Source organism: Gracilinanus agilis, chromosome 3 (assembly GCF_016433145.1).
Source record: "Gracilinanus agilis isolate LMUSP501 chromosome 3, AgileGrace, whole genome shotgun sequence".
Classification (NCBI taxonomy): Eukaryota; Metazoa; Chordata; class Mammalia; order Didelphimorphia; family Didelphidae; genus Gracilinanus; species Gracilinanus agilis.
The window spans coordinates 297,544,239-297,570,140 of NC_058132.1; the positions used below are offsets into that span (position 1 = coordinate 297,544,239).

At 37.5% G+C, this 25,902-nt stretch overlaps 1 protein-coding gene across 1 annotated transcript in view; it reads left to right on the forward strand.

Annotated features, from left to right (window-relative positions):
* ZRANB3 (zinc finger RANBP2-type containing 3) overlaps positions 1–25,902 on the forward strand; it is a 258,475-nt gene that overhangs the window by 101,448 nt on the left and 131,125 nt on the right. Inside the window, exon 3 of the mRNA XM_044666614.1 lies at positions 11,925–11,943. Coding sequence (XP_044522549.1) covers positions 11,925–11,943 — 19 coding nt within the window. The remainder of the gene's footprint in view (positions 1–11,924; positions 11,944–25,902) is intronic.

The window sequence follows — 25,902 nt, forward strand, 5'->3', positions numbered from 1 at the left end:
AATACCTTTGAGGACCTGATCTCTTTTTCCTTGGGATATATTGTTCTCTTGTTGTTGTACTGATCTCAGAGCTGCCAAAAGCTTTAATTTACTTTATTTCACTATCTGTTGCTGTATTATTTGCTTCTCTTAATTGCTTTCTTAGATCTTCAATTTTTGTGTCCTTGTCTTCTGTAACCTTATCTTTGTTAGCTGCATAAAAGTTAGTGGCTTTCCTCTTAAGCTCTTCTAGGGCATCAGTTCCCAATCTGGACGATTAACCTTAAAATTTCTTTTCACTGCTGTACAAGCATTGTTCACAAACAGCCACTTGATGTGGGTAATGGTCTCTTCTGCCATCACATCCAACCCTAGCTGTAACTCAGCAGCTTCTGTGAGTCTGTTTAGAAAACTCGCAAGAATTTCATCAAAGTTCTGACTAACCTTCTCGAACTTGGACCAAGCATCAGGACGACAGGAATGTCTTTTCATAACCTCTATTATTGATTTCCTGGCCTGCTTTAATACTCTATAATTATGCACTGAGTTAAGATCTAATTCCTCATAGTGCTCTGGCCAAAGGGTTAATGGAGGACTATTCCTGGTCTACTCAATGAATTCATTCCTATCTCTCTTGGTTAACAATTCCTCCATGCGGAGAAAAAAAAGTCAGCATAATCAGGATCGTAAATTCTGACAACCTATTTGAATTCTCTGTTGACTATTTGGTTTATCAAAGAACCAAGAGGTCCTACGCTTAATGGCATCAAGTTCTGCAGCCAAGAATTATTTGTGGGATTTTATATGTAGTGCCCCATCTGGAGAAACATATGATACATTTCAGAGTGGAAACAAATTTTCTTGGTTCTTATCTAATCTAATTCTTCAGCCTCTCTTTCTAATCTTGTTTGAACCTTAGCTTTTCCTTCTTTAGTAGTATTAACCATTATGTCATCTCGTATTCCATAGCTATTATAGTTATTCATTATTCCTTCCTTAAAACACTGTTCTATTAAATCAGTTTTAATTTGTAGCATAATCAACATTTGTTTCAGTTCAGAATTCCTCCAGATCCATTTAACAACAGATTTTAGTTCATACAGAGTTCCCCAAAACAACCATTTATATTTATATACAACCATGAAACACAAACTACCAAGAGGCAAATATAAATAAATTTTGTGCATCGTCAACTCCATCACCAGTTTCATGAAATCATAACTCAATAACACATAACATATATTAGGAAACATTGTAAACAAGAAGTAAGGAATGTACATAAAAACATTATAAACTGTCATCTGTATTATGTTTAATATATTACCTGCCATGATAGATGTAATGCAAAAGATGCAAGAGAGGCTTTTGCTCTTGCAGGGGGCCAACTGAAAACTTCTGGCGGTTAGAAGCCTTAGAATTCTGAGAGAAGTCATTTGGTCCCTGAGGCTTGAACAGAGTGGAAGAACTAACTTGAGCTCTGTTTGGCTTTTAGTTTTGCTTTGGCTTGTGCTTTGTCTCTGGACAATTTGAATCTAGCTAATTTCTCTGGACCTCTCCCTGCCCTTCTCCATATTATTTCCCTGTTTTCCCTGCCTGTTTTCCTGGGGCTCTGAGAGGCAGGGTGGCTTTGGGGTTTTTAGTGAATAGCCTTTGTGGGTTTAGTTTCCCCAATAGGCAAGTAGGACATCCTTGAATTCAAACTATCCCTTTAGTATACTCTCAACTTTAAAGGCAACCAAATCTTCCCTGGCCGAGAGAGCAGGTTCTCTCTCAGTCAAACCCATTCCTGTGACTCTCCCCCATCTTGAGTTTCTCCCTAGTGGCTATCAGAAACCCCAAACCCCTCTCTCCTTCCTGACCAACTGAACAATTAATAAATCCCTTTGTTACCTAAGCAAACCCTCTGGAGAATCATTGTGTTGAAGAATTAGGCAAGGGTTGAAGGGGAAGGATTTATTCTCTTTATTTCCTGAGGGGAAACTGGAGGCATCTATCTTGGGAGGAAGTAGTTGTCCAAAGCTTCCTCCTGAATCCCTTCAGTTTCACTGACAGGGAGGAGCCTTGCGACCCCTCCTTTGAGAAACTGACAAGAAAGCCCTTAAGTGATTTCAAAATCATTTCTCACTGGATTTATTCCCCCTATTCATTGTGTCTATAAAAGTACCTTTCCTGTCTGGAAGGGTTCAGCCTATTTCCCCCAGTATCCTCTGTCTCTAGCTTGGGTGTCTAGTCTGTGTTAGCTACCTTTCCTGAACACCTCACCCTGAACCCTTACCATCCTAATACTGCCTTATCCATTCCTCCCTAAACTCAACCATCCCTTTCATTCCTCTCCTATTACCTCAATCACCTTTACTCTTCTGTCACTCAGCAAGGGAAGGAGAGCACCTCCCAATTTTATCGAACCCCTCCTTTTTATCCATTACATAGAATAGTGCTATAATAATGTGTAATTGAAGATAGGCTGTGAAATTTTAGCAGCCACTTTGATTGAAAAAACAGGGGGTTAATTTTTTTCCCCTTAGCACATGCACCAATATTTTCCTTTTAAATGGCAGTCTTTTTAAATGTTTTTAAATATCCTGATGTCAATCAGCCCTAGAGTTGTCTTTTTAGAACCTTGGACAGCTTCCTGTTAGCTAGCTAAGTAGATGGAATGTTCTGCCAGCTGTCTCTTGACAGGTTCAGCAGAATTCTCTCAGCTGCCTCTTACCCTGTCAGGTAACCCTCGGCACTCACTGAAATATTATAGCCTAGCTCCAAACAATTCTTTGTTTGGTCTGTCTTGGCTTGCCAAATGAAATAAAAATAATATGGGCTGGGTACTTAGATGGTATATGTTGTAACTCAGTTGTTAGGGCCAATATCAGAAGTACAAAGGCTTGGGAAGGCTGGCCAGAGAGACTGTTACATATTATGTTCTTCATATTTATGTAATGGAATTAGATGTACTGGTGCCGCAATGGTCACAGAATTTGAAACACTGTGGTATGGCTCATTACCTAGTAATCTTAGTGCTCAAGGAGCAGAGTTAGCGGTATTGAAGCAAGCCTGCCTTCTATCTGATGGTAAAAGTGCTTTTATATATATATATATATATATACATACATACATACATACAGACTCTCAGTATGCGTTCTCAGTATGTCATGCAACAGGAAAGATTTGGAAACAATGAGATTTTATTATTGAATTCAGGAAAACCAATTGTACATGCAGAAATAATAACTGAGTTTTTGGATGCTATCCAGAAACCTAAACAGCTAGCGGTAATTTATTGCAGTAGTCATACTTGTGGCAGAGATTCAGTTTCTAAAGGAAATCATAGAGCTGATGTAACTTCTAAGTATGCAGCCCAGAATACTCCAGTGTATGTAATGAATTTGTCAACTATTGAGTCTGATGATTTAGAAAGAGCTTATGAAGACTCAGAAATTCAGAAATGGAAGAAGTTTAGAGCAAGGAAAGAACATGGAATGTGGGTTGCAGACACTGGAAAACCGCTGTTACCAAAAGATTTTTATACCTATTTGTGTCAAGCCATTCACACAAAAGGTCATTTTGGTACTCAAACTATAGTGCATTCTGTAAAAAGGCAATTAGTAGCACCAGGAATAAGTACTGTTGCAAATAAGATCTGTAGTAGTTGTTCTGTTTGCCAAAAATTCAATCAAGGTGCTTTGGCATATTGTCCATGAGAGTTTTGCAAATCGTTTATATAAGCATGCCAAAGGTTGGAAGACAGAAGTTTTGTCTTGTAATTGTGGATAGATTAACAAAGTGGCCTGAAGCTTTTACATCTACTACAAATACAGCTAACTTTGTGATGAAAGTGTTACTTAAAGAAATTATTCCTAGGTTTGGTGTACCAATTTCCATAGATTCTGATAAAGGTTCTCATTTTACAGAAGATTTTCTGAAAAGAGTCTATGAGAATCAAGGAATAATACCTAAGTATCATGTTCCTTTAAATCCACAAAGTTCGGGTCATGTGAAGCATATGAATAGAGGTCTCAAGACTATAGTGGGGAAAATTTGTGCTGAAACTCATCTAAAATGGCCAGATATTCTTCCCATAGCTTTGTTTTTCCTACATATAAGACCAAGAGCAGATTTACATATATCATCTTATGAAATGCTCTTTAGACATGCTCCATTGCAAGCAAAAACTTATAAGGCTGTATATACATCTCTCTTAGGAGGAGATTGTCAAATTGCTTCATATTCAAGTGCATTACAACAACAACTTAGAGAACTGCATGATATGGAAGTATAGATCCAATCTGGTCCATTGGATTATTCTCTTCATAATTTTCAACCAGGAAAATATCTCCCATTATTTCTCTATAACATTTCCAAGGCAGAAGAGTTGTAAAGGCTAAGAGGTGGATTAAGTGATTTGTTCAGCGTCATACAGGTAGGAAGTGTCTGAGGCCAGATTGAAAAGAAGATTTCTTGTTTTTGTGCTTGGCTCTTTATCCACTGGGCCTCCTTGCTGTTCCTTCATGTACTTTCTTTTTGTTTGAACATGAAAATTTGGGGTTAATCTTATCAATTTTATAGGAAAGGATCATTTTTTAGCCTGTTTTCCTGTGCTTTTTTTTTCTTTTAAACCCTTACCTTCCGTCTTGGAGTCAATACTGTGTATTGGCTCCAAGGCAGAAGAGTGGTAAGGGTAGGCAATGGGGGGGTCAAGTGACTTTCCCAGGGTCACACAGTTAGGAAGTGTCTGAGGCCAAATTTGAAACCAGGACTTCCTGTTGTCTCTAGGCCTGGCTCTCAATCCACTGAGCTACCCAGCTGCCCCCTTTCCTGTGCTTTTTTTTTTCACTTCTTAAATCATTTTTTATATAAAGAATATTGTTCCTTTTTTATCTTTCATATAAATGAAATATAAGCTGAAGTTAGAATTTAGGACTTTTCCCTCAGGAGTAGTGTTATTATGCTCAAAGGCGGTAGGGGAACTAGAAGAAAGGATGGACAGGAAGGTACTTCATAAGCTGGGCCTGATAAGCTGACCCAAGATCCTCAGGTGGTAAATGGATCTAGGCTGAGTGGGATAGTGATGCCTGTGTAGCCACCAAGGTATGCTCCTAACCAACAGGGCTTATGGATGATCAACTCAGCTAAGCATCTGGCCCCACTAACAGTGCCTAAGCCAAAGTTATTGAGGGAGAAGCTGTGTGTATTGTTCAACAGCTCCTCTGGTTCCTTGGCTTGGGGTTAGGTTAATTAGATCATAAAGGTTGGTAATAGGCTAGTTGTTGGAATTTGAATGGATAATACAACTGACTTGCAATCCTTGTAAATCCCTTTCCCCTTTGGCTGTAGCTATTCACTCCCAGTTGGAATGAATACCACCCTTCACTTGAATCAAGTTTGAAAGGGGTTTAATACTTTGGCTCAAAGGGGTTAAGAATCAGGATAAGGAAAGAGTTGTTGGGAATGGCTATGCTATCTCTAATGAGAGTTAAAGTAATCTAAATCAATGAGCATCAAGTTGGTATTTGGCTGGAGATTCTTCTCCCCCTCACAGACCCTGGTCAGACCTGGCCGTGGTCTAGGCCAAAGGAAAGGAGCTATGTTGTAGTTATCTCTCAGCTCTGTTCAGTAATAGGTGAATGAACTTCTAATTGCAATAAGGTATGGATGCTGGATCTGCAGGTCTATAGGCCTACCCACCCTTCACCACCCTCTCCCTCCAAGAATTCCCTTCTCAAGATTGAGACCAGGAGTGGCTGAGCCCTCGGGCTTTTATAGAGATGGTCCCAACTGTCTTTTGCCCTTGGCTCATGCCATCTGGGTAAATTCCAAGTTCTATAATTGATGATCTGTCATTCAAGCTGTTCTCCATCTTTTCCCAGAAGTTATCTATTACAGTAGTTATCAGATATTTTTAATAGCTTTTGTTTTAAAATTTCATTTGTTATTAGACTTAATCCCATTGAGGCAATATTACATTGAAAGAACATTGAACTTGAAGCTAAGAAAAACTCATGTTCAAATTCTTCCTTTGGCACTTAATAGGTATATGCCCATGGACAAGTCTTTTACTCCTTCTATTCCTTGGTTTCCTCATTAAAATGGGAATGAATGTCTTTCATATTTACCTCAGGGTAGTAGTCATGTAAAGCATGTTGCAGAACTTGAAGTGTTATAATAAATATCTGTTATTATTGTTATAATAACTAAAACCAATGGATAAATTTCTAATCTCTAATATGTAATAGAAAGAACTTTAATAGTGTTGGTGTAGCATTTAAAAGAGATGTTACATTAGTAAATAAGGAAATACGGTACCATAATTTAAAAAATAAAGGGAGTTTTTACTTCCATTGTCATACATTATAAAATTCCTTGATTTCTTTAGTAGATTTCCTAATACTTCCATGGGAGAGGACCTGTTTAACCTGTGATAAATTGTTTGTTTAGGTGATCCTGTGTAATCCTAATACTCTTTTCTATTCTCTGTGCCCTTTTCAATTATTTTACTCTTCCTCCTTAGTATGACACATAATAGGTAGTGAATACATGCTTCTGGGTTTGCCTTGCTTTTCTCCCTTTCTTAGTATCTACAATACTTAGCACAGTACTTATAGTACTTAGTACTTGTAGTACTTAGTACTACAATACTTAGCACATGGTATGTACTGAAATAATGGATCCTAATAAGGATGGTGTTGTTAGGATGTTGAGGTACTAAGATTATTTGGTTCCTTAGTACCTCTCAGTGAAGTAGGCCTGTGAGCCTAAACCAGAGTGCTTTAAGTCTTCAGCTATTTTGCCCTGTGGCTAAGGGCTTCCCTATAGCACTGACTTGAAAGGTCTAAGCTCAGAATATTTTGGAGCCTTACTGCAGGCTGATGCCAGGGCTTAGAACTGTAAGGGGTGAATGTTGGATACCCTGCTATTGGTGTAGACAGGGTCCTGTGATAAAATGTGATGAAAATTGGCCTTTGCCCAGGCTCAGGACCTGGTGCAGTAGGGGAGGAGTGGTCCTCCAAACCCCTCTGTGTTTAGTTTGACTTATAGTTTCCCCTTATCTTTGTTTTAATTTTTTTTTTTTAATTTTTATTTTAAACCTTTATCTTCTGTCTTGGAGTCAATACACATATTGACTCCAAGACAGAATAGTGGTAAGGGTAGGCAATGGGGGTCAAAGGGTAGGCAAGTGACTTGCCCAGGGTCACACAGCTTGGAAGTGTCTGAAGCCAGATTTGAACCTAGGACCTCCCTTCTCTAGGCCTGGCTCTCAATCCACTGAGCTACCCAGCTGCCCCCATTTCCCCTTATCTTCTGAAAATTGCCTCTCTCTGTCTACCTGGCTACTGCGGTAAATTATCCCTCTTCTCTCTGACAGGTTTGTTTGATTAACCTGTCAGTGACTCCTTCTAACAGTTGCCCAAGTGAGGACCCCTTGAGAGGTTAGATGGATGGTTAACCTCTCTAGGCCCAACCTGGGGTTGGATTGATTGGTAATGAGCTATTGATTAGCTTTGGATAATGATTAGGATCTGACTGCATAATTAATCTCCCTTCCTAAGGGCTGTGATAGAATGACCACTCAGGAAGGTACTTGCTATTAAACACTGTTCATCTATTGATAGGGAAAGGATAACAAGGTACAGGGTTGGGGATTGGAAACCCTATTGCTCTATTGACTATTAAGCTAATTGATAATCAGTACTAGAAACTGCTAGGCTGGCAGAGGCTTGAGGTCTTCATCTTCTCACTATCTCTGACTGGACCTGGCCACAGCCAAGCCAGAGAATAGGGAAGGCTATTGCTGGAGATAAATATTAATGGTCTATGTATTCCCTCAGCTCTCCTACCAATAGTATTGATGGTTCACTAGCTCTCACAATCAAGCAAGGAAATAGGTTCAGGCTTTGGCCTACCCTCTTCTTCTTCAACTACCCTTCAACCACCCTCTGCCCAGTTTGATCCACACAGGTTTTTCTCAAGTCTCAGCTCAGAGATCTGAGACCTCCAGTTCTGAGCCTCTGAGTTCAGAAACCTCCACTAACGTTGTTAGGGGGTGAATATATATATATATAGGGTGGGGGCTAACGTTTGCCCCTGGCTCACAGCACCTGGGAACATTCTGAATCTCTCAACTGCCATCCCTGTCAGTCAAGGTGGCATCCATCTTATCCCAGATTTAGTGATTATAACAAAAATTATTAATGTAAGTATATCTAAAAACTGTTTCATTCATGTGAGAATGTTTAATAGCATAGATTGCATTTATTGAGTTGTTTGAGCCTGAAAGGTTTAGTAACTTACCCATAGTCATGTAGCAATCAATATTATTACACCCTACTGAAGATAAAGAGGCAGAAATTGAATCCATATCTTCCTGACTCTTAGCCAAGCACTCTTTTTACTTTATTTTGCCTCCTCCAAATTTGATGTTATGTAAAATAGAATGACTTTGAATTATGTAAAGCAATTAGAACTACACACATATAGCACATCCCTATAGATTAGGCCTGTGATGGCAAACCTATGACACATGTGTCAAAGATGACACACAGAGAACTCTCTATGGGCACTGCACTATCCCCAGGAGAACTCCTTCTTCCCCCCTCTCCACCACATCTCCCCACCCCTCTGTGCTCATTCCCTCCCCTGAGCTGAGCACCTGGACTATTCTCTTCCCTTTCTCCTGCCCCGTCTGGGACTAGGGGCTGCTGGACATTTTGGGTTGTGGGGGTCTCCTCTCTAACCACCTGGCCTGGCCCCAACCATGAAAAGATCTTCATTTTCAATCCTTCCTTCCCCACCAGCCACCAGTCTGGGAGGGGTGATTCTAACCCTTTAAGACTCACTGAGCTCCCTCTGTTCCCTGTTTCCCTCTCCCTTTCTGGTGAGAGCCAGCTGGGAACCCCAACCCTGGCCCTGAAAATGGGGGAGGCAGCCCTGTACATAGTCTTAGGGTGGGGCAGAGCACTCAGTGGGGGGTTGGTGGTGCATGGAACAGAGTTCCTAAAAAGTTCTAAAACTGTTCACAATCACTGGTTAGGCTGTGCTAATACTGTTGTTCACATTAAAAGATTTAATCAGACTCACAAAGCCAGTCAATATTCCAGTTAAACTCAGACTTTGGTCTTCAGTTTCTTGGACCAGCATTCTTTCCCTTATATTTGCAATATGTATCTAAGTGATACTTGGTGGTACAGGGGATTTCAGATAGTCAAGGAGTGATTGTTAGGACTAGTAATCAGAAGTATCTCAGGGTTTGGTAAGGTCAACAGGATAAATATTACAGGATACCCAAATGATATAAAATAGGGTGTATTCAAGGTAAGGGAAGGAAGGGAAGGGAATTGGTATGATCTAACTAAAGACTGTAAAGAAACCTCCCTCCAAATCCAGTTATCTTCTTATAGTTGCTATCTGCTCTATCAATAATCTCTTTACCTAAAAGTCTTGGGTCCTACAATATGTACCCTCACTAACCAAATTCCCCACCTTAGATGGTGAATAGAGTTGGAAAGGTTGGAGGATAAATGGGAACAAGGGCTCAAAGGGAAAGGATTTCACTGACAGATGGCTTTAGATATCTCTAGCAGCTCTGTAGGAATATCTGTCGATCAGAATCAACTGGATACACACACAGGAACCCAGGAACACAAGAACAAGTAGTTGTATCAGAAGGAACAGCCACAAGAGAGAGAGAACTAGTTAAACTCACAAGGTCCACCCCAAGGAGTTCAGACACTCTCTCAGTCTCTCCAGATTTCAACTCCTCTCAGAAAAAAGCTTACACTGTCACTTCCCTAGAATTCTGGAATCTTTCTGCTTCTCTGTCTTTCAGCAACTCCTGTTTCTATGCATTTCCTTATGACATATTGCACACTGCATTTTTCATAGATAAATTTTAATCAATGAGAAAGAACAGAGAAGAGAGAAAAACAATCTAAGAATAGTAGCAATGGTTAAATTTCAACATGAAAACTAGTATAGATGATTTAGTATAATTAGGAATATCTATAAAGGCCGTCCTCCTATATGGATCAGAAAGCTGGAGAGTGATGAGCGCTAACACCAACAAACTCCAGGTCTTTGTTAACAGATATCTACGTCACATCTTGAACATCAGATGGCCTGAAAAGATCTCCAATGCTAGTCTCTGGGAAAGAACAATCCAGTACCCCATTAGTCAGGACATAAAGAAACGTAAGTGGAGATGGATAGGACATACGCTACAAAAACCGGAAGACAACGTAGCCAGACAAGCATTGAGCTGGAACCCTTCAGGGAGGAGGAAAGTTGGAAGACCAAAACAGACCTGGTGAAGATCTGCTGAAAATGAAACAAAAACGGTCGGAATGACATGGGCCCAGCTGGGGGAAGTTGCCCAGAACAGAGTCCGTTGGCGTGAGATGGTTGCGGCCCTATGCTCCTAAGGAGTCAACAGGAATAATAATAATAATATATATCTTGGACTTATACATTTGTGATACATATGTGTATATGTATTTATATTTTTTTATGTAGCCTTTAATATTTGTTGAAGAGCTAATTTAGTTAATAGATTTTCTGTAGATTTTGAAGGTTTTCTTTTCTTTTAGGCTATTTATGCCATTCTTGCGAGAATGCTTTGTGGAACCTCAATTAGAACTCACTAATACTCTGACGTAGCCACATGCATTTGGTAGCTGGGGAGACATATATAATCAAAATTGTCCTATGTTCTGTTATATTCATAATCTGAGAAATGATGGATGCCACCTTGACTGACAGGGATGGCAGTTGGAAGATTTGGAATGTTCCCAGGTGCCGTGAGCCAGGGGCAAACGTTGGTTGGCCCCATGGTATAAATACCCCTGACAGCCACTTTGAGGAGGTCTCTGGAGGTCTCTGGACAGGAGTCTCTGGACTAGGAAGTCTCTCTGGGCTGAGTGGGTGGTTAAAGGGTGTCAGGGAGGTCTAAGAAGAAGAGGGTAGGAATAAATATGAATATTTCCTGATAGACTGTCAGAGCTAGTGCATCATCAACACTGGTAGTGAGAAAGCTGAGAGAATAAGATCATCATTACAACTGCATCAGTAGCTTCCCTATTCTCTGGCTTAGCTATGGCCAGGTCTGGCCAGAGGTAGTGGGAGTGAGCAAATCTCCAGCTTCCACCTGATCAATAGCCTCCAATCCTGATTGTCAGCTAGTTTATAGATAATAGATCAATAGGGTCTCCAATCCCCTATCCTTGACCTTGTTATCCTTTCCCTGGTTATAGATAAAAGAGTGTTCAACAATAAGTACCTTCCTGAGTGATCTATCACAGCCCTGGGGAAGGGAATCAAATGCAGTCAGATCCTAAACATTTTCCAAGGCAGATCAATAGCCCAATACTAATCTATCCAACACCAGGATGGACCTGGAAAGGTTACTTATCTATCAAACCTCTCAAGGGTCCTAACTGGGCAGCTGTTAGAGAGAAAGGCACAACTTACAGCAGCAGTCAAGGGTAATTAGAGTAGGTGTTCCTCCATCATCTGCAGCTGAGGAGAATACAGATAGATATATCAACATCAGTGTACATCTATACATCACCCTTGGACCCTTTTATTTATAACAGTTCTCATGCAAACATATAAGTACCTTCTCCTGACTTTCATGTAATTCATTGAATCCCAAAGTGGGCGCCACCGCCCCTTCGTGAGTGCTGCAGCGATCCAGGGGGGGCAGTGATGGCCACAGGTGCATTTGGGGGCGGTGAATAACTGTAAGGGGGCGGTGATAGTATGTGACGGGAGGGGGGGGGGATTGGCACTAAGTAATATTTTTTCTGGAAAACATATTAGGCCAAAAAAGTTTGGGAACCACTGATGTAATTGGTCAAAACTGATTTCTGAAAATATCCTAACTTTAAAACATTATCATTTTAAAGTATGGTGGATTCTAAAATTTAAAGACAATAATTTGTTTTCTTTTTTTCTAGATGCATGGTGGCTGATGAAGTAAGTAATGTTTCTTTTTTCTAATGTTTTATATCAACATCAATAATTCTAAATTTTACAATGTTATTTAAGAACTAATGAATTATTTCATAAAATTTCAAAGACTTTTTCATAGAATCTTAATATACAACATGATCTAAATGTGGGTTCTGAGAGAAAATTTTGATAAAGCATTTCCTCTGTTAAAAGGATGGAGGAAGAAATCCAAAGATGTGTTTGTTTATAGACTGGTTTGTGTTTAATCCTCCACCTTCAAACTGAGAGCATCAGGGGGCAGCTGGGTAGCTCAGTGGATTGAGAGTCAGACCTAGAGATGGGAGGTCCTAGGTTCAAATCTGGCCTCCGACACTTCCCAGCTGTGTGATCCTGGGCAAGTCACTTGACCACCCCCATTGCCCACCCTTACCACTCTTCCACCAAGGAGCCAGTACACAGAAGTTAAGAGTTTAAAAAAATTTAAAAAACAAAAACAAAAAAAAAAAAACTGAGAGCTTCAAGGGGGTTGTCCCTCTCATGGAATTTGATGACAAGGAGAGGCAAGAACCAGTATTCAGATAAAGAACTTCTATGGGGTCTGGTGTTGGTGTTTTGCCAAGGCTTAGCGAATTGCCTGGATCCCTTAGAAAGTCCCTTCTAGATGCAGTCCCATTAGGGAGACATTAATGGCTGTCAGCTTTGCATTTGACATAACCAAAGCTTAGTTAGAACTCTCTCCTCAAATTTCCCCTTTCACCCTCTATCTTTCCAGGTATCTTCCAAAGAAAACTTATCTGACTGAGACACAGTGTAGTGTCTCAATAGGGTGGTTTATTAATACAGGATCAAGGAAGGGTTAGGAGAGTGGGTCTAGGAATCCTTATTCTACCACAAAGGAGATATGGGATCTCTTTGGCCTAAACCAAGCCAGAGGATTTTGCCTGATAAGGTTATTTTTTCCCTTTCTCTATTCTGCCTGCTAACTTAATCTAATGGCAGGTAGCAATGTCTTTTCTTTTGTTGGTGCAGAGAGAATAATTGTCTTCTGGTTGGCTCAGAGTGCTTTCTGGGCCAAAACCCCTCCAGCCACTGTGAGCAGATCAGCCAGCCTCTTTTAGTTGTTATCCAGGAGAAAACAGATAGGATCTCAGTTCTTCAGGGCAGAAGGTAAAGGTTGGTAAAATCCCCAGGTATTCAAGGATTTGAATCCTGAGGTGAGGTAATCATCCTCATTACCACCGAGTCCAAGGACGATCTCCCCCAAGTTCTTTTCCCAGAAACCCCTTGCTCTTTCTTCCAACTGCTTCTTCTGTTACTCAGCTCTCTCTGCAACATTCCAAAAATCTTTATCTATGCATGCTTTTCCTACACCCCTCTAAAATGTTCATTGTAAAATTATATATGGCAACCCATATATGGAGTATCAGAATGTAGGTTCAAATCTCATCTTTGCTACTTGTCATTTATGTGACCTTAGACAAACCATTTGACCTCTCCTGACCTTAGTTTCCTTCTCTCTAAAATCAAGAAGTTGTGGTAGATCAATTCTAAGGTGCCTTCCAGCTTTTCAAATAAATCAGGTTTTCTTAATGTAGGCTTGTTGAAATTGTCTTGTTTTTTACATTTTGATAGTTGTACTTCATAATTAGCTTCCTCTGGAATCCCATAATTTCATTTTATGAGTTAAAGAATAATATTCTGAGAATGCCAAAGGGGTCCATGACACAATAAGAAGTTTAAGAATCTCTCCTATAACCTAGCAATAACTACTGTTGGAGCTGTTTCCCAAGGAAATTGGGGGGGGAGAAAAAAACCTATATGTTCTAAAATATTTATAGGAGCTCTCTATGTGATGGCAAAGAACTGGAAATTGAAGGGATGTCCATCAAATATAGAATGACTGAACAAGTTGTGGCAGATTGAAGTGGAATACTATCAAAGTATAAGAAATGATGATCAGGTTAATTTAAAAAAAACAATAAGGAAAGACCCACATGAAATTATGAAGAATGAAATGAGTAGAACAAAGAGAACATTATATATAGGCACTGAACTAATATTTGAAGAATAGTTTATGAATGTCTACTTCCAGATAAAGAAATGATAAATAGAAGCACGAAAGACATAGTTTAGATATAAAATATATATATATATATATATATATTTGTCAAGTGATACCTTCTCTGGAGTGGAGAGGAGAGGAACAGAGATAACTGGGAATTTTTATTTAGGTAACAAAAAAATGTGTAAAAAAATTTATAAGAAAGAATAAAGAAGAATCTTTCCTACAAAGGATCTATGATCAAAAATACTCATTTCATGTAGCAGTTTTTCAAAAGTGAATATAGGCTTAATTATCTCTTCTGTTTCCAAATTATATAACCCCATGGTTTTCTCTCCTTTATCATTTTTGGACAGTGTTATTATGTTTCAAGGCTGAAAGTGTTCAGTAGACAAGTTAGATAATGAGAATATGACCTATGTTTTTTAAAATAGACCAAAATTAAAAAAAGAGAGAGAAGCCTTTTTCAAATATATATTTCTTAGAAGCTGATCTATTAACTTTACTGGAAAGATCATTTAAAATTGTTTCTAATATAGAGGATATAGTGAAATGCCATCAAGAATGTCATATTTTCTCACAGTAAATTAGACCTTTCTATATGATGATGTAGAAATTTTTACAACTCATAAACAGTTTGCTAAATTGATGTGGCACCTCTTTTTAGATAGATTTTGCAAGTAAAAATGGAATTTTCAGTGCTTGTTATGAGAAGTTATCCTTTTTTCATGTCTCATAGAAATGTAAATTCATTATTTTCTAATTCCAGATTGGATTCTAAATTGACTAAGAAACCTGATGATGCTTTTGATTACTCCATTAAGAACAATAGTGATACTTTGCACTTGTACATTTTGAAATTGGTGAAAGGGGTGAAGGGCAGAAGGATTTTTGGGGTGCCCTCTTTGCTGTTGCTATGGGGTCATTTGAGTGGGATCCCCAGTGGTTCCCTCATCTAAGCTCCTCCCCTCACTCCTTCTTCTTCTGTTTCTATTTCTATCCTTTTCTGTTTCTACATCTAAAAGTATAAGGTTTGACTGAAAAAGGGTCTCTCAGCAAGGTTGGGAATGGCAGAAGGAGACTAAAAGATAACTCCCAAAATGGAGTCCATACTTAGCTGACTCTATGGTTGAAGTCTTGATGGGTGAGATATGATGGAGTGGCTTTGAACAGGGAATCAGGGTTTCAGTTTCCAAAGAAAGATCCTCAGGAAGCCCTCAGGACTGGATCCAAGCTGGGATGTCCTCCTCCTCTCTCCTCCCAGTCCTCCACCCAAAGTCCTCTCCTCTCTTTCCTCCTCCAGAGACTTTCCCAGAATTCTCTCTGGTCGTAACTGTCACCAACTGCCTTCTTCTGGCTCCTTTTGTCCCATCCCACCTTGCACCAATCCCATCCTTACACTTTTCAAGCCAGTGATATTGACCCACTTGCTGTTCTTCTCAATAGACACTCCTCATGCCTTAGCATTTCTCTGGCAGATCCCCATGCATGGAATGTTCCTCCTCTTCACTCCTCCCTCATCTGTTCTCTAACTTCTTGTAAGTCTCAGGTAAATCCTTGCACATAAGAAGCCATCATTGTTGTTCAGTTGTTTCTGACTCTTTGTGACTCCATTTGGGAAAGATAACTAGAGTGGCAAAGATAGTAGACTGGTTTGCCATTTCCTTCTCCAGCTCAAGAAAACAAGGTTTACAGGGTGAAGTGACTTGCCCAGGGTCACACAACTAGGAAGTTTCTGAGGCTAAATTTGAACTCAGGAAGAAGTCTTCCTGATTTCAGGGCTGGCACTCTATCTTCTGCAAGTTGCCTACATTAAGCCTTTATCATATCTTACTTCCAGTATCTCTTCTCCATTGACTATCTTATTTCCAATTTATCTTCTGTGGAGTGTATGTGTGTGTATATATGTGTAGCTATTTGCATACAGAATCCTTCATTAGACTGTGAACTGCCTGAGAGCAAGAACTATCTTTTGCTTTTATCCCCAGTTCTTAACTCAGTACCTGGCACAAAGTAGTTGCTTAATAAATGTTTATTGACTGCCACTGGATTTCTTTTGTCCATCACTTTGTATGAGCTGTTTATGGATTAGGAATGCCTTCACTTCTTAGAATCCCTAGTTTTCTTTAAATGTTGAAATTTAGCTTATCTTTATCATAAAAAATGATCTCCTCTTTCAGAGAAAAAAATGATGGAGTCTGAATGCAGGTTAAAGTAAACTATTTTTTCCTTTATTTTATCTTCTTTCACAACATGACTAATACGGAAATATGTTTTGTATTACTGTCCATATAATAACCTATATCAAGTTGCTTTCCTTCTCAACAAGAGGGGAGGAGAGAGAGGAAAGGAGAGAGTTTGGAATTCAAATTTTCATCACACAATTGTAAAAAATAAAATATTTTTTTCAAGTGAAATTTAGTTCTTCCTACAAGAAACCCATCTTGAATTCCTAACTGCTAGTTGCCCCCATTACTTTGTACTTACTTAGGTTTACTTGGAACTGTTTTATAATACTAATATACTTTGAAAATGTCTATTGATTGATTAATATGACAAAAAAACAAAATACCCAATATGCTGACCTCATCTAACAGTGTATTCCACAGAATTTTATTAGTGTCCCTCTTCTTTGCTTTGAGGTAGGAAATTAGGTTTTATTTTCTATTCTCCAAGACTATCATTAGTTGTCTAATTAATAAGATTTCAGTTGCCTTTTAGTGATCTTATTTCTTATGTTATAATTGCTGCAGACATCTGAGTTCCAACTACATAAGTAGCACTATATTTGGTATCATGGGATGAGGTATGTAAAGTTATTTTAAAATATATCTATTTTTGAAGATCTCATGACATCACTGAAGAGAAAGCATAAAAATGAAATGTCTATATGGTAGTTATATGAAATGTCTTTTGTCCTTTGTTCTCCTTTTAAATGTTATGGTCTCTTCCCTTTTTGGCATGTAGTTATCCATTTATTTTATTTTGGCTATTTTACATAGCATTTATATATCACTTTAGAGATATTATCTCATTTCATCCTCACAACCTTGGGAGATATGTACAATTGTTATTATCATCCCCATTTTACAGACAAGGATATCTAAATAGAAAGAGAGATTAGGAACTAAGAAATGTTTTAAATTGGATTGGAATTCATTTTTTTCCTGATTTAAAGGTTTATTATTCTATCCCCCCTGTTGACTAGCTCCCTCATTTTCCTTAAGTCAGAGCAGGAAAAAAACCAGCTTATAAATTTGAAAGTCATCCTTTAAAAAAAATTACAGCAGAAGAGTTTGTTTCAATGGAATGAATTTGTGACTCATTAAAGTGCTAAGAGGATCTCTTAAAGAACCTCTACAAGTATCTTACTGATCCCATGTTTTAGAGTATAAGTACTCTGAACACTCTGCAATTCAACTATTTAATCTTTCTTCTTTAGCTTTTAGAACCAAAGAGTTCCTTTTACCTGTATTAATTCCCCATTTCCATTATTATTTCCACTATTATCTTTTAGTAATTCATTTATTCTTGTTAAGATTGTAATCCATCAATTGTACTATATATGACCATCATTACTTTTTAATTTCCATTATGCTATTAGCTTTCATTAACTTAATTTTTTGATAGTCTAATGAAACTGATATATAGTTTTAGTTTCCATTATAGTATTGTACTTTGAATAACTAACAGACCTGAAATCCTAGCTTAAATAATTTTAATTGCTTATATTTTATTTTTCTCTTGGTTAAGCATATTTAAGTATTGTTTCACTGGCAGTACTATGAATGTAAAAAAGCCATTGTTAATTTGTATTTCATATATATGTATGTATGTGTATATGTGTCTATATATATATATATTTGTGTGTATGTGTCTATATATATATATATATATAAAATGACAAATCCAAACACCCCAATCAATACTTAACTGTGGTATTCTTTTTTGTTTTTTTATGGCAATTGTTATCGAATGGTTCTTTGCTTAATTACTTAACTCATCTATTCTTCTAGTTTTTGATTTATTAATTAAGAAAAAATTCATATTAAATCAAAATAGTTTCCTTCTTTTGCCAGTTTATTCAGTGAACAAAATCTAAAAAAATCTTTTGTATAATTTTAGGAATTTTTGAATTGAATCAAAAGATTTTATTATAGGATTTAGAGCTGGAAGAGACTAAAAAGGTCATTGAGTACATTCCCTTCATTTTACAAAAACGATCATTGAAAATGAGAGAAATTAAGTTTCTTTCTGAGGCTCACACAGATGATAAAATAAGTGTCTGAGGTGGGATTTGAACCATAATCTTTCTGGCTCCAAATCTTTTGCTTAAATTAAAGAAACTTTATTCTTGAGTAAGAAAGACTCTTTGTACCAGATTATTTTAGTAATTTATATTTAGCATTTTATAGCAAAGTCATAAAATTACCCTTATCTTAAATTTCCTTAAATACATTTCTGTTACACTTATCTTAAGATTCCTCTCCTTCATTGATGAACTGGAGGATTTCCATGTGAACTGGAAAGATCTCCAGGAATTGATGCAGAGTGAAAGGAGCAGAATCAGGAAAACGTTGTACACAGAGACTGATTGATACACTGTGACACAATCAAATGTAATGGACTTCTTTACTAGCAGCAATGCAACAATCTAGGATAATACAGAGGAACTTATGAGAAAGAATGCTATTCACAACCAGAGAAAGAACTCTGGGAGCAGCAGAAGGAAAGCATATGATTGATCATGTGGTTCAATGGGTACATGATTGGGGATTTGGCTTTAAATGATCTCTCTATTGCAAATATTAATAATATGGAAATAGGTCTTGGTCAATGATACATGTATAATCCAGTAAATTGCTAGTCAGCTCCAGGATGGGGTAGAGAAGAGGGGAGGGAAGAACATAAATCATGTAACCATGGAAAAATATTCTAAATAAATAACTTTTTTAAAAAATGTTTTTTCTCCTTCAGCTTCCCTAGTTAACTCATGAATACTCCATTCTTGGGGTCTCTTTTTACTTTTTTATTAAATCCAGAGCCTTTTTTTTTTTTTTAATAATTTTATCCCCTTGAAAGTAGTGACTTGATTGTGACACCCTTAGAGTCTTAATATAGTGTATCTCAGGAGTCATTGATTTTAACCTGTACCTGTACAGGAATTCCCACATACTATTCCAGTGAGGGAACCTCTCTTATTTTTTTTTTTTTAACTTTAATTTCCATAAAGTAAAACCCACTGCTTCTCAAGATTCCTTCAGTATAAGGAAGTCTGGCATTTTTGAAGACTCCCAAGGAGAGGCAGGGTTTACTAACTCTTGGCGATTTTGTGAAGTAGAAGAGATTTATCTTTGATTTTGCTTCTCCTTTAAATAATCCTTTCCTCTTTTTGTCTTTATCAGCACCCTTCCTTCATCCTACTCTGTTTAATTTAGAAAAACTTAATTATTTCTAAGCTATTACCTTATATTTTCTTCTCATATATTATGTGCTATTTTATGTCTACAATTTATTTCCCCCAATTGAATATAAAACCGTTTGAGGGCAAGGATTTTTTTTTTTGATCTTTGCATTTCCAGTACCATTTCCAGAATTTAGTATATTGCTTAATGAATAATGATTGATTGATTGTTTCTGAAGCCATATAATCACTTACTACACATCTCCATCTTAACTACATCTGTAGCATTTTCCTGGCCTATCATTGACTGTAACCTTAGACTTGGACATCTCTGAATGCTCAATGCTTTGTTTTTGTTATCATTTATATTTTGCCCTTTACCTATACAGTTGTCTTATATTAATCCCCCCCAACCCCTTTACTCCGTTTAGCTTTAAAATCCCTTTTTTATTATACTTGACTTTTCTCACCAGCCTCATCTCATTCTGATTTCCTGAATGTGGAACACTATTCTTATAAGAACCTGCTGTGTTGTAGGCATCCTCCAGTGCCTGCTCTTGTTTCATCTTCAGAATGTCTTTTTAAAGTCTGTGTTCATCATTCAATTCTCTGCGTGTAAAAAACATTCTTCTTAGAACACTCTTCCTTTTCCTACTATCACATTTCTTTCTCATAATTCATAAGAGGATTAAGGCTTATTGAACTTTTTTATATAGTTTAGCACTCAGTAAGTGTTGGGGATACAAATACATGAATCCCTACCCTCAAAAAGCTCACATTTTAGGGGCAGCTGAGTGGATATCTATAAGTAGATAGAGAGCTAGGCCTGGAGATGGGAGATCCTGGGTTCAAATCTAGATTTTTTGACCTTGGACAAGTAACTTAACTCCAGTTGCCTAACCTTTACCACTCTTCAACCAATACTAAGTATTGCTTCTAAGATGGAAGGTAAGGTTTAAAAAAAAAAGTCTCACCTCATGAAGGAGACAACATATTACAAATAACTATATATATAGGTCACACATATATGTATATATTTATAAATAACTATAAATAATGCAGGATAGCTATAAAGTAATTTCAGAAGGATGGCACTAGCAGGGAACAGAGCCAGGGAAGGGACAAAGTAAAACTGAAATATATAGGTTGTTCCAGGCATGAGTCTAATTGGTACACATGTCATGAAGATTAATTGTGATAATGTCACTGGATTGTGGGATGTGTGTAGGGAACTAAATTGTAGAAAGACTGGAAAACTAGAATTGGCCATTGTAATAGTTAAAAAGAGATTGCTAAATTGTAATAATTAAAACTAAATTATGAGGCTGTTAGTATCTTTAACAATTTAGTTTAATTAAAGTAGAAATAGTAAAGAGAGGGAAATGTAGGAAGGAGATAGAGAACTGCCTAGCCTACCCTAAGTGCTGTTCCAATGAAATAAAGTTGGCCTCCAACAAAGTTCTAATATCCAGGCAGAAGTCCCCAAGAGTCTCTTCAGCAAGAGTGTCACCAACGCAAGAATGTGTCACCAGAGTCGCCAGAGTCCCTTCAGCTCCAGTCACTCACCCAGGAAAGTCCTGAGTCTCCATCAGAATCTGAATGGGAATCTGAATCTGAGGCCAAGAGTCCCTTCAGCAAGGGTCACCAACACGGGAGAGAGCACAAGAGCACCTGAGCAGTTGCTGGGTTATGTTTATACACAGTTTTCTCTGCCCATTAGTCCTTCCACATCACACTCAGGAACCAATCACAGTTCCTTAATTTGTCTGGCACTGCTCAGGGGATCAATTTCTTGTCTCTGAGGGTGTGAACTTTCTTTCTCTGTACTTGCAATAATGATAAAGGATCTTCAAGTTCCTGACTGATTAAATTAAAAGGGAGAGGCATTCCAAGTAAATTAAAACAAAGGGAGTGTTCATTCCCTTTTTATACCATGTCAGTGAAGGGCTTTAAATGTCAAATAAGACTTTCAGGAAAGTTAATTAATTATTATTATATTAATATTAATTCCTTTTAGGCCCCCCAAACAACGTTTTGGTTTTAAAGCCAAAAAAAAAGTTTGATCTTTAGACAAGTTTTTTGTTTGTCTATAAAAAAGCCTCTTAGGTGGTGAAGTAATTAAATGAACCAGGCAGAACCATATGGAGAAAAATACATGCTTGGTATGGGCTATTCTAGAAGTCTGAAGTTATTCTTGGTGGTCAGAAGACCCTCTTCTTGCCCTGACTAAGGTCTCAGTACTCCAGTGAGAAAAGCCTGGGAAAAGGACATAACTGGTCACCCATGGCTTGTGCTTCTCTTTTTCTTTCTCTGGCTCACTTTTTACTATTTAATAAATAATTATAAAATTAAGATATGGTCTCCAGAGAATTTTAATTGTAACAACTTTATATTTGATCCTGTAGGTAGTAAGGAGCAATTGGAGCTTATTGAGTAGGAGGTGACATAATTGGACCTTTCCTTTTAGAAAATTAGTTTGGCAGCTGATTAGATGATAGATGGAAATGAGGAAAGACTTCCTTCAGAGAGACCAACTAAAAGCCTACCATAATAGTCCAGGAATAAGGTGTTGAGGATATATACTAACATCGTAGCCATGTGAATGGAGAGAAGGGATCATGTGAGTTTTGGTTTAAGCATATCTAGTTTGGGATTATAGGACATCCAATTTGAGATTGCCAAGAAGCAGTTTGTGGTCTAAGACTTCAATTTGGGAGAGAAATTAGAGCTGATTATGCCCATCTAGAAATCATTTGAGTAGAGATAATAGTTGAACTCATGGAAGCAGATGAGAACATAAAGAGAAAAGAGAAAGAATGAAAAGGAACCCAGGGCAAAGCCTGCAGGGGGCACTTAGGTTAATGGGCATGATGTGAAAGAAGGTCTAGTTCGGGAGACTGAGGAGTGCTCAGATATACAGGAACAGAACCAGGAGAGGCTATTGTCCAAAAAATCTAGAGAGGAGAGAGTATCTAGGCAGAGAGAATGTTTGACAATGTCAAAAGCTGTAGAGAGATCAAGGATAATGAGAATTTTTAATAAACCATTAGATTTCATAATTCAGAGATCATTGGTAACTTTTGGAAAGAGTGTTTTCAATTAGATAATGAGGTTGAAAGCCAGATTACAGGGGGTTTGAAAGCAACTGAGAAATGGAAAAGTAGAGGCACTAGGTTTAGATTACTTTCTCAAGATGTCTATTCCTTTTTTTTTTCCAAAAAAGAAATATGTTTTTCTTTTATTTTGTCTCAATTAAATGCAATTTAAAAAAATATTCCTTTTTTCCCAAAAATTGAGTTTGAAATTTTCTTCCTCTCCCCATTTAAAAAAAATTTATTTACTACAAATTACACATAATAAATTTCTACATGAAGTTTTCTGAAGTTATATGATCCAATACTTTCCCTCCTTTCTTTCCTTCCCCCTTCCTGGAGTTGGCAAGCAGTTCAATCTGGGTTAATATATGTATTGTCACACAATATATTTCCATATTCATTTTTGTAAGTTAATAATCTTAAAAAACCAAAATATATACTTAAATAAACAAGTGATGAATCATATGCTTTCATCTGCATTCCTACTCCAACAGTTCTTTTTCTGGAAATAGATAGCATTCTTTATTATAAATCCCTCCAAATTGTTCTGGATCATTGTAAAAAAAAAAAAAAGTCACATTTGATTGTTCCACAATATTGCTGTTACTGTGTACAGTGTTTTCCAGAGTCTGTTTATTTCACTCTGCATCATTTCATTTAGGTCTTTCCAGTACTTTCTGAAATCATCCTGTTTATCATTCTTTATAGCACACTAGTATTCCATCACCACCATATACCACAATTTGTACAGCCATTTCCCAATTGATGGATGTCCCTTTAGTTTCCAATTCTTTTCCACAAAAAGAGCAGCTATAAATATTTTTGTACAAGCAGGTTCTTTGCCATTTTTTTTATCTCTTTGAGATACAGACCTATTAGTGGTATTACTGGATCAAAGGATATGTGTTATTTTATAGCCTTTTGGGCATAATTCCAAATTGCCCTCCAGATTGATTAGATCAATTCATAGCTCTCCAGCAATGTATTAGTGTCCCAATTTTGCCACATCCCTTCCAATATTAATCATTTTCTTTTACTGCTATATTGGTCAAGAAGTTTATTCTAGAAAGGAGGAAGAGATATGTTCTCTTAATAGAAAGATGGCTGGATCAGGTGAGTCATGGGGAAGCATAGGTATGTTTATAAGCAGCAAGAAAGGAGGCAGTAGATTGAGAAGGACTGAAGATTACTGTAGAAAATATAAGTAAAGGTAATGGGGTCACCAGGGTAATAATACTATAGGACGTTTTATTGACAAGATGTGGGAGGATGGGATTCAGTGTACTTGTTGAGGAGTTTGCCTTGCTGAGAAGGACTACCTATCCGTGAGATACAGGAGGGATAGAACAGATAGTCTGGGAAATTTTTTGTGTAATTTGAAGAATGGTGAAGAAGGAGGTAATGGCTTCATATTTTTTCATGTATTATGTGTTGGTGTTGGTGTCCCTTTTTTTGTGATTTTTTTTTTAAACCCTTGTACTTTGGTGTATTTTCTCATAGGTGGAAGAGTGGTAAGGGTCGGCAATGGGGGTCAAGTGACTTGCCCAGGGTCACACAGCTGGAAGTGGCTGAGGCCGGGTTTGAACCTAGGACCTCCTGTCTCTAGGCCTGACTCTCACTCCACTGAGCTACCCAGCTGCCCCCTGTTGTCCCTTTTTTAAAGAAAAATAAAAGCCTCTCTGAGGCTCAGTGAATTTTGGTTACTTGTTCTACATCACACAACTAAGAGTTGGAGGTGAATTCCATTGCAGGGCTTACTTGACTCTGCAAGTAACACTCAATTCTCCATACCACACCATTGAGCCTTGTCTTTATAATTTCTTTCTTAAGAGCTCTATCTATCCCAGGGGGCAGCTGGGTAGCTCAATGGATTGAGAGTCAGTCCTAAAGACGGAGGTCCTGGGTTCAAATCTGGCCTCCGACACTTCCCAGATGTGTGACCCTGGGCAAGTCACTTGACCCCCATTGCCCACCCTTACCACTCTTCCACCAAGGAGCCAATACACAGAAGTTAAGGGTTAAAAAAAAAAAAAAGCTGTCTATCCCCCATAGGCTATATTACCTCATATATTTTTAGCTGGTGGCATTATCTTCTCTATCTTTGTACCTTTAAAAATCTGGTCATCTAAAATCGAGACTACATGTTAACTTTTTATTATTTTTCCTCTTCTCCAATGTAAATTCCATGATAGAATACTTTTTTCCCTTTAGTTGCTCACTGTTTCCACCCTTGCAAACATTTCTACTATATTGATGAGAATCACTTATAATAGGATTTTCACTTCTTGCTTCCTCTGCCTTGTGCCTCAAAGTCTTTGGAGTATCAATACTACTGTCATATAGAATTGGCTAGAGAGCATGCAAGTCACATACAGGAAGCTCAGAAAGCTGTCTCAAGAAAATGTCAATACTACTATCCCTTTTCTGATTTTAGAGGAATAGGTGTCAAATGAAGGAGGTGATAGTCCCAAAGCAGGTACTCTGTTTTGGTGAGAACACATCTGAAGTTCCTTGTTCATCTCTGGGTACTTTGTTTTTAGGAGGATATAGGCAAGCTGGAACATATTCAGAGTAAGGCGATTAAGATGTCAAAAGGCCTAAAACTACTATATGATGATTTTAATTGGGAGTGTTTACCTTGGAGAAGAGAAGATTTAAGTTGGACATAAAATTGGTTTTCAAACATTTGAATTACTTTTGGGGGAAGATTAAATTTGTTCTGCTTATCCCTGAGTTCAGAATCATAAGCAATAGTAGTTGCAAGAAAGGAAATAACAATTATATATAATATATACATAGATAGATATAATTTATATATTAATATATAGGCAGATTTTTGGCTTGATGTAAAGAAAAATTTCCTTGTAGAGTAGTTCTTTGAAAGTGGAGTGTGGAAGAGCTGGGTGGCTCACTGGATAGAGAGCCAAGCCTAGAGAACGGTGGTCCTTAGTTCAAATTTGGCCTCAGACACTTCCTAACTGTGTGACCCTGGATAAATCACTTTCCCCAGTTGCCTAATCATTCATGTTCTTCTACCTTGGAACCAATACATGATATTTATTCTTAGATGAAAGATAAAGGTTTAAAAAAAAAAAGCAAATGGGATGAGTGGGGTTCAGGAAGTACTTGATACCGGTACAATACAATTTTAAAATGGAAGTTGACTGATCACTTGAAAATGCTGTAGAAAGGATTCCCTAATGATATAAGATTTTTAAGAACCCTAAAGGTGTTCTCCTAAAAAAAGGATTGCTATTTTTTTAAATCCATAATTTCTACTTGTTGAAGTTATTTATTGTAGCTTATTTCTTGCTGTATAGTTAACTAGGCAAATAGAAATATTATTATTTGGAAACAAAATGTCTTTTTTAATTGAAGATTTTGTATTAATTGTGATGATGTATTGGAACATTCTATTTTAG